The sequence below is a fragment of the Pygocentrus nattereri genome, chromosome 17 (assembly GCF_015220715.1).
Source record: "Pygocentrus nattereri isolate fPygNat1 chromosome 17, fPygNat1.pri, whole genome shotgun sequence".
In the NCBI taxonomy this organism is placed as follows: domain Eukaryota; kingdom Metazoa; phylum Chordata; class Actinopteri; order Characiformes; family Serrasalmidae; genus Pygocentrus; species Pygocentrus nattereri.
The window spans coordinates 11,419,368-11,429,873 of NC_051227.1; the positions used below are offsets into that span (position 1 = coordinate 11,419,368).

The window sequence follows — 10,506 nt, forward strand, 5'->3', positions numbered from 1 at the left end:
GGTTCTTTATTTTGAGAGAGACTGTTGTTTACTGATTGTTTACTGTTTGATGAAGAACAGTCTACTCTGACGTGATTGGTTGAATGTAATTCGGTCAGATCTGGACCAGATATGCAGGGCCAGGCTGGACTGCCCTGCTGTAAATAATCTGTACAGACCTTTAGACCGGTTACTCATTCACAGCACCCACACACTCACACTTACAAACGCACACACACACAGAAGAAGATTATTTGTTACTCTTTACTCAAGGCTATACTCACCTGTCCAGCGCTGTAACTCACCTGTGCAGACAAGGTGTTTAAATGGAGTCTATGAAACGTTGTAGGGCAGGATGGGTTTATCCGACGTCTCTGCTGTGTGTCTATGGATTCCTCAGCATGGTGAAACCGCTGGAACCGTTCCTCATCCCGTTCCTCACTGGACCTGACAAGAACCTCACCATGGAGCAGGTACCGTAAACCATCACAAAACTGCAGCAATAAAATAAACGGATCATAAAGTGATTAAACTGTACATGAATCAAAAACGGTGTGGAATTTCATTTCACTGATTATCTGGTGAAGCAGCAGAAACATGCAGCATTAGCACTGAAAGGGTAGAAGTGGTGAAGGATGCCTGCAGAAACTGTAGCATTACGTTTACGGCATTAATCAGATGCTCTTATCCAGAGTGACTTACAATCTGTAAGTAATTCACTACCCACTACATTATACCGACCACCGACCACTACACTATACCAACCACTACCCACTACATTATACCGACCACCACCCACTACACCACACCAACCACTACCCACTACACTACACCAACCACTACCCACTACACCGACCACCACCCACTACACTACACTGACCACTACCCATTACACTATACTAACCACTACACTACACCGACCACTACCCACTACATTATACCGACCACTACCCACTACACTACACCAACCACCACCCACTACATTATACCGACCACTACCCACTACACTACACCAACCACCACCCACTACACTACACCAACCTCTACCCACTACACTATACCAACCACAACACCCTACACTACATCAACCACTACACTAAACCGACCACTACCCACTACACTACACCAACCACCACCCACTACACTCTACCAACCACTGCACTACACCAACCACCACCCACTACACTCTACCAACCACTACACTACACCAACCACCACCCAATACACTACACCAACCTCTACCCACTACACTATACCAACCACAACACCCTACACTACATCAACCACTACACTAAACTGACCACTACCCACTACGTTATACCAACCACCACCCAGTACACTATACAAACCACTACCCGCTACACTATGCAAACTACCCTCTATATTAATTACCATAAAAACAGATGTAGCAACCCATGAAAATGAGTGTAGCAAGAAAGTATGGGTGTAGCATCAGCACTTCAATGGATGTAGCTGCACTTCAGATGGACGTTTATCAGTCATTTTGCTTCTATCCTCTGGATTTTGAGAGCTGGACAGTGAACTGTCCGAAAAACTTTTTTGAAAAGTGTCTAGAGTGGAAACTACACTTTTAATGAAACAGAAAAATTCAGCATAAAGCAGATACAGTAACATCAGAACCACTCAGAGGCCAGTCATCTCCAGTCCTGATTACAGGAACTCATCAGAACAGGACATTCCACCTCTTAGGATTTCATTTAGCTGCGCTTTAGTCAGCACCTTTCAGGCAATGTGGTCCCTTTGAACTTTGAATGTAGATAAACATGCTAGCTTATGAATTCTTGACTGTCAAACTAGAGATAGTGTCAGTATATTGATATTGACAGTTAAGGTGAAGTGAACCCTGTATGACTGTGTGTTCCTTCATCACCATTATTATCAACACACCCACACTATCAGTAGCAAAAGAGGAACACACAGTAATACAGGTTCTACATCAGTGTTTTCACAGAACTGTACATCGCAGCCTCCCATTTAGAAACCTTTAACAGTGTGACTGTTTAGCAATATTGATGACCTGGACAGTTTGGGTATAGACACTGTGTTCAGCTGAAGAGTCTCATTCTTTACATATTTACAAGTGTCATTGGTTGACATATGAATAGCAAAGCTCATAATGTGTGATGAAAGCCCTGCCCTTCAGCAAAATGAGCCAGTTGACTTCCTGTTTTAGCCAAAAGCAGGCAAAGCTGCACTAACATGCGCACTGACAGCCAGTCAGCAGTCCAGATTTTGTAGCAGGCATGCAGGTTGGCTCAGTGCTGCTGATGTTTATGTACTGAATGATGTGGTCATTTTCAGGACTCTGTGGTGATGAAGTAATTCAGCCAGTGCTGAATTTCACACTCGCATAGTGTTCCTGTCTGTCTCTCAGGTGGCGAATCAGATCTTCCCGGTGTGGACGTACTCATACCTGGCCTTGCTGGTGCCGGTGTTCCTGCTCACTGATTGGCTGCGCTATAAGCCTGTGATCGTGTTCCAGTGCTGTGCTCTGTTTGGGACCAACGCTATGCTGCTGTGGTTGGGGGGAGTTGGTTTCATGCAGGCCATGGAGTTTGTTTACGCAGTGGTGACGGCCTGCGACGTGGCCTACTTCTCCTACATCTACAGCATGGTGGCACTGCAGCACTACCTGAAGGCCACGTCGTACTGCCGCACCACCCAGCTGCTCGGGAACACAGTGGGGTCAGTCCTTGGTCAGCTTCTGGTCTCCTTCAACTTACTGACCTATAAAGACATACTGGTGCTGACACTGGTGCTAATCTCCATCGCCATGGTGACCGCAGTGCTGCTGCCCATGCCTAGAACCAGCATGTTCTTCCACTACAGAGGAGAGAAAGGAGGGGGTTTAACTGAGGAGGGCAATGATAACGAAAACACACCGAAAACAGGAAGAGTGGAAACTGAAGAAGAAGAAACGTCCAGAGGTGCTCCGACAGGAGAAGACATTCCACAAGATATAAGAGAGGATCCAGTGGAGGATGATGGGAAATGTGGAGAGTCTAGTCCAGCTGAAAGACGAGGTGAGAAAAGCAGAAAGTTAAAAATGAAGTGAGTTTAATTATTTTGTACGTTCATAAAAGAATAAAACCATTATGTTTCACATTTTCATTAATAAGTGGTGAAGATGTAAACAGAGCAGTTCAGAGTGGTTCTTGGTTCTAGATAAACTTACCGAGTCAGAGCTGTTCACAGTGGTGGTATTAGGAACCAGACGTCCCCCTCTAAAAGCTCCCTCACAGAAAGTTCCTACATGAAATGGTTCTGAATTCACTGCCTGATGACTGAGACGCTGTTTTATGATAGTTTAGAGAACTTCAACAACATTCATGGTGGAGGGAGACATGCAGGGTGCTGTGTGGCAAAATAGTCCCCAAAGAAAACTGATTATTCCAGATTTTCCACTATTTTCCATCATAAACATTCCATATAAACTCAGAAGACTCGTGTAGGTTCTCTGGTGGTTCTGGATGGTAAATAACATGTCTATATCTGTGTTGTAGTCATGGCGACGCTTGGTTCCCATCACCACCACTGTAAAGACATCTGGACCGTTTCACACCAAACCGCTCTGAATCTCTCTGATTAAACCTCACACACTGAATTCTGGGGGATTGTCCTGTTGTCTGTATCAGGATGCTGTAATACGCTCCAGCAGTTGTGGAGAGATTTCCTGCAGAGTTTCTCCAGTAGAGAGATGCTGTACTGGTCAGCGTGGTGGGCACTCTCCACCTGTGGCTTCAACCAAACTGTAAACTACATCCAGGCGCTGTGGGAACACGTGGAACCTTCCAGCAACTTTACCATCTACAATGGAGGAGTGGAGGCTGTGTCCAACCTGTTCGGTCAGCATTAATATGATTTACAGTTACAGTTTTTATTTAGACAGTTACAGAAACGTTTAGCAGTACAGCTCCCTGAGTTTAGGAGGACAAACCATGATCCATAACGTTTACACAGAATATGGAATATTAACAGGATATATCTGAGTGATGGATGTTGTGTTGGGCTGAGTTTAGGTGCGGGGGCAGCATATGGAGTCGGTTTCATTCAGCTGGACTGGAGCTGTTGGGGTGAACTGGCTCTGGGCTCGTTGTCAGGCCTAGGGGGTGCTGCTCTGTTTGCGATGGTTTTCTCTGCTAATATCTGGGTCTGCTATGCTGGATACGTCGTCTTTAAAAGCCTCTACATGCTCCTCATCACCATCGCCATGTAAGACCTCCAAAATATCTATTTATTGATTGATTATGACAATAGTCTCCTCCTCTTTACCTCACTGGCCACTTTATTAGAAACACCTGCCGTATAGCTTTACAGACTGAAATCCATATGTTTTACAGCTTATCAGCCCCTCTACCACATTCAGTGCTGGTCAGTTTCTGACCACAGGGCTGCTGGTGTCTAGATATTGTTTGAATGATGGTCTATTCTCAGCTCAGAGGTGACACTGACCTGCAGGGATGGACTGGCCATAGGAAATAGCGGGTCGTGTTAGTGTCCAACTGCATTCACGCAACTACCAGCAGCATAATGACAACAACTGGGCCAGTAAAGCCGGGAAACTGAGAAGCCCTCCAGAAAGCGTAAAGAAGGGGGAAGGATGTGTAATTACAACAGAAGTTTATCTCAGTCGAGATGTGTAGAAATGAAGAATTGAAAGAAGAGGAAACAAGATTTGTTAGGACATCAGAGTGAGGAACTGGAAGGGTGTCAGGGGGTTTGCTGAAGTGCAGAAGGCGTCAGTCAGCCAGTTTATTCTCAGCTCTCTGCCGAGATACAAGATAAATCCTGTTTATTGTTGTTGTTAGTTACCACTCACAGTAACTAACAAGCAGTGGTTGGACGAAGTACACAAACCCTGTACTTGAGTTAAAGTAGATACCCAAGGTAAAATATTACTCCAGTAAAGGTAGAAGTTCCTCCCTTTAGACCTCCACTTGAGTAAAAGTACTAAAGTATTTACCTTCAAATGTACTTAAGTATCAAAAGTAAAAGTGCTAAAAGAGTAATTCTGGCTCTGATGTCCTGTTATCATTTTTATAACAAGACTGGCTTCATGAACTCATTTCAGGTGAAAGTCCTCCAGCGTCTCTCTTGGTAAACCAGTCTTTTAATAGAACGTCATTAATTAGTGACGCTGACGTCTATTAAAATGATCAGAAGCACAAAACACTGAAGGTAAACAGTTTCCATCAGGGAGAACCGAGTGGCTCTGAAATCACTTTTTACACACAAGCAAAGTTTCAGTTTAAGATTTATTTACAACTTAGTTCCAAGTTTAAGATGAATAAAAACTGGCTTTAAACTCAGATGAGCTCCTTTACTATGTTGATCTGTAGGCCTCTGTTCATAAACATAAACCAGCCCAAACTCATTTACTATAAAATGAAATGGTGTTTGTAGAAATTCAGAAAAAAGCCGCGTCAGTCACTGATGTTGAACCGTGTGCTGCACTGGGTCGGTATGACCAACGGGTCAAAACCAGCTCTAAACAAAGTGACCGCTGGGCCCTGATTGGTGCTCTGGCTTTGCGCTTCTTTTGTTTTGAGACGTTACGTTTTTATACACACAGAAACCAAAAGGAACGACAGATTTCTAAAAATGTAGCGGAGGAAAAAGTCAGATATTAGACTCTGAAATGTAGTGGAGTGAAAGGAAAAAGTCGCCCAGAACGGAGAAACTTCAGTACAGATACACCAAAAAATACTTAAGTACAGAAACTAATTACATTTACTCAGTTACTCACTTACTGTTCACCACTGACAGCAGGCTTAGTCTTGTTGTGGTTTTCAGGGTCAATGTGGGTGGAGGAGGGGGAGGTCACTGTGCTTGTAGTGGACTGGTTTGGACAAAAGTCGAGAGCTGAATTCAGTGCCCAGTCCACAAGGTAGTGTTTGTGGTGCTGGTCTGAGTGGATCAGACACAGAGGTGAATGCTAGAGGTTTTACACACATTAGTGTCACTGCTAGGTCGTGAGTGGACCGTCCAACCAAAAATCTCCAGACAAGAGCAGCTCTTTGGTCAGAAACCGATAAATACTGAGTGAATAGAGCAGTGGACGCCTTCTTGCACCTTCAGCTGCAACCCTAATGAACCTGATTCATCTATAAAATCAGCCCTAAAAGAGTTTAGACAGAAGGTGAAATTCAGTCAAATCAGAGAGCAGTGATTTATAGATCGGCTCTGACCTGCATCTGAAAGAAAACAGCACAAAGGCGACATATTTAATGTTTAATCCCATCAATGTCACTGTTTTTTGTAAATATACTGTCATTCTGATGACGATGCCTGGAACACGTTCCTAAAGATATGGGGCAGGAACAGTTTAAGACTGGGCACGGTGTCAAAAATACTTTCAAACAGATGATGTAATCATGCTTGTGTATAAAAGGAGTGTCCAGGAAAGGTCCAGCACTTCCTTCCTTAATGATGACGTGTCAGTCTAAAAAAAACAACCGTTGTAGGGATTTGTTGATAAAATATATCATTGAGTTATCATTAATAAAAGGATTGCAGTGTTTATTAATTTAGAAACTATTAAGCTAGAGTACAGAGTCATTGTAACTAAGGCCCAGGCTGCCTTAGGTAGGAAAGTTAGGCCTAATGCTTCTAGGCAAGAGGTGTCCGTGCCAGGCACTGCTTAGAAGGCCTTAAGGGATAAGCAGACACCTGCATGTAAGAAATTCTGCCTTTTTATTAAAAGACAAGTTAGCTTTTAATGAGGAAACAGATAAGCAGCGAGTAGGAACGGGTTGTAACTCTTAAAAAAATTATAAAAAGCCATTATGGAGAAGTCGTAAAAATGGTCCTGGTCAGACGAAGCATAGAGGTGTCAAAACGTAAATTTAACATAGCAAATATAATGACAGCCAATGGAAACCCTAGGATGGTCGGAGAGGAGGAGTGAAGACAGCGCCCTGGGGAGGGGCAATGAGCATATTCAAAAAACATTATAAAAACTGATGTAATGTGTTGAATCTTTGCATTTTTGGCTATCCGGAAGTCGACGTGTCACCTGAAACTTAACAAAAGCCTTTTCCTTCAAAAGAACCAACGACTGAAATTTGGTTTTTCATCTTCTTCATTCTTGCAAGAAAATCTTTTAAACTTTTTGTTCTTTCAAAGTATAAAAAGAAATTTTTTAATCCTTTGATTTAATAACCTTTTTATATTAGAAAACAGAATAAATTTAAATTAGAATATCAATTAAAAAGTTAATTAGTTGTAACATAATACTACGTCAGAGACCCAGGGTGGAGGCTGGATTGCTCTGGATCCCGACATCATCTCCAAATATCGATGAAGTGCTGTTAAAGGAAAGAGTAACATGGCGGGAACATGCTCCTGTAACGTTTCTGGAAGATGTGGTGAACATCAAAACTGGAATGAGAAAATATTTACAACAACAAACAAACAAACAAACAATGATCTTCATAAGATAAAACATCAAATTTCACACTAATCTGAATTTAAAGCGTCTCTTTCTGTTTGAATATTTATTTATTATAAGCAGCTCATAAAAATAAGAGGAAATGAAATAACATTTAAGGAATTTTTCATTAATTTAGGAATTATTATTATTATTATTATTATTATTATAAATAAGTTCTTTAACTTTACTATAGCTTATTGGTTACTATAATAAATGGTTTATGTATGATTATATCTTATTTATTATTATTGCTATTATTATTATTATTATTATTATTATTATTGTAAATGTCTGTGTCTGTGAGGTTCCGGATAGCTGCAGGACTGTCTTCAGAACGTTATGCTCTCGTGTTTGGAGCAAACACCTTCGCTGCTCTGGTTCTGCAGACCATTCTCACCTCCATCGTGGTGGACAGCAGAGGCCTCGGCCTGGACATCGTCCCCCAGGTCAGATTATTATTATTAAAGTTGTGCATTGCTTTGCATATATACTCTTATCCAATTTATATTATTCTGCTTTTTAATATTATTATTATTATTATTATTTTGTTTATTTTTCTGCCATTTCTTTGCCGCGTAACTAGTCCAGCAGCTTTCGAGATATCAACACCGTTCCAACAGCTTTTTGATCTGTGTAGGAGCTGAAAATCTGGGAATTTTTGTCCCATTGAAAATGAATAGGTGGACTGTTGGCAGCTTGCTAGACATGATGTCACAATGGGCCCATCTCTCACACAACACACACAAACTCACGCACGGAGCTCAATGTCTCCCCGGCTCCCAGCCTATCTCTCTGCATTACCAGCACACATAATGATTTTTTTAGGGTGGAACTGCTTTTAAGGTGGAACTGCACTTAGGTAACACTGATTTTTAAGGTGGAACATTTTTTAAGTTAGTACTGAGCTTACACTGAGAATGAATGGGGTGAAAAATTGTATGATAATCTACTCTATTTTAGCTTGTCCGAACGACACCGTTTCGCATACACTACTTCAAGGCAGGCCCCCAAGCACAAATTTACTGTTGTCCTGACCCGCACTTTGTCATTCTATTCCATCCCTTGTTTCCAATTCATTTTTGCCACCCCACAAAATCTATCACTTCTTTGCACGAAAGTCACCAAAATGCATGTACTCATTCAGGGCAGGTCCCCAAGCTCTTAGCCACAACCCTACTGACCTGCACTTGTCCATTTGTTGTTTTTCCATCCCTTGTTCCTTCCTTTGTGTCCCATTCATTTTCGCCACCACTCAAACTCTATGACTTCTTTGCCTGACAGCCACCAAATTGCATGTACTCAGTCAGGGTAGGTCCCCAAGCTCTAAGCCACAACCATACTGACTCGCACTCTTCGATTTCTCATTTTTCCATCCCTTGTTCCTCCCATTGAGTCCCATTCATTATTGCCACCACTCAAACTCTTTTACTTCTTTGCCCGACAACCACCAGAGTACATGTACTCATTCAGGGCAGGTCCACAAGATCTAATCCACTGCCTTACTGACCCGCACTCTTCCATATGTAGTTTTTTCATCCCTCGTTCCTTGTATCAACTTCCATACTATCTGCTGCGCAACTATCCTGCGTTTCCTTCAGGAAAGGCACTTTTCTAGTTATTATAATTATTATTATATTTTTTAATTGAGTATTTACTTGCTGTACAGTTCTTGATTCTTCAGACTGATGGATTTATTTTTCTTATTGATGTTAATATGAAAAAAAGTGACTTGGGGGCTTTTATTCTTTACGAAGCTACAGTTTACAGACTTTACAAAATAAAAGTTCCCTAAAGTGGAAATGTAGTAAATTAAATTACGTTAAATTAATTTCGTTGATTTTTGCAAAAATGTATATTGTTAGATTCATATTTTTCAATTAATAATCTTTTTAAGATTTCATTTAATACAAAATTATTTTAAAGAAGTTAAACTGTATCTATAAATATATTTAAGTGTTTTGTTAGTTATTACAGTAATCTGCTAGTGATTATTATTAGATATAGATATTAGATTAGTGATGTATAATACTCTCAGTATTATTATTATTATTATTATTGTTGTTATTATTTATGGCATATTAAACTGTTTATGAGCGGTTAACATGAAGAGTTTACAGAGTGAAGTTTGAATGTGTTCTTGTTTATTTGTGTTTTAGTTTATTATTTATGGATCATATTTCTCCTGTATTGCTCTGCTGTTCCTCCTGAGGGGCCTGTACACGTTCTACCGGCACAGAACAGCACCAGAACGGAGAACCGGAGAACAACAGAACCAGATCAGAGACACACACTCAGAACAGAAATGCTAACACATATATACAGTGAATGTCTTTATTAATAACACTGATAAAGCCGCTCGTGCCTCAGGATGTGATGTCGTGTGATGAACCTTAAACCTTATTTCATTATTCATCTTATAATAAATAATAATGATGTTTTCTATAAACAGTAAAACAGCTTTTATCGTTGGTTGTTTGTGTTCTTTTAAAACTGATAACAATCGGTGACGTGTTATTAATGTTAATAAACTCAGTGATGGTTTCTGGATATTTATGGATAGTATTTATTTGTTTATGTTCTGATCTCAGGTTGTTTTCCTGCTTCTGACCCATGACAGTAGGTCTTTGTAGAACAGCCTCCATATGTTTACCTGTGTTTTACCACTGTTATGATCATGAAGGCCTCATTAATGGACACCCAGGTGATGCTGGTGTTCTAATAGACCGAATGAGCTGTTCACAGAGTTCAGTTCCACTAAATCACCACTAGAGGGAGTTACAGCTCTATTTACACAGACTGTTTACTCTCAACATGAACTCTGAAATATGGAAATAAACAGGTACACTGCGGAGTGAACTCTGGAGTAAACGCTGTGGAGTGAACTCTGGAGTAAACACCGTGGAGTGAACTCTGGAGTAAACACAGTGAAGTGAACTCTGGAGTAAACGCTGTGGAGTGCACATCCTCACCAGTACATTAATCATCATCATCATCATCATCATCATCATCCAGAACAGTGTTCGCAGCATCTTGCAACATGTTGCATCTTCATCACGTCTTCATCATAATCCATT

At 41.0% G+C, this 10,506-nt stretch overlaps 1 protein-coding gene across 1 annotated transcript; it reads left to right on the forward strand.

Moving 5' to 3' along the window:
• Window positions 1-172: 172 nt before the first annotated feature.
• On the forward strand, window positions 173-9,979 carry slc19a3a (solute carrier family 19 member 3a). Its single transcript, XM_037546490.1, has 6 exons — window positions 173-452; window positions 2,375-3,023; window positions 3,636-3,845; window positions 4,020-4,212; window positions 7,737-7,878; window positions 9,589-9,979. Exons 1-6 carry the CDS (start codon window positions 306-308, stop codon window positions 9,739-9,741), a joined length of 1,494 nt encoding a protein of 497 aa, XP_037402387.1. The 5' UTR covers window positions 173-305; the 3' UTR covers window positions 9,742-9,979.
• The last annotated feature ends 527 nt before the right edge of the window (window positions 9,980-10,506 follow it).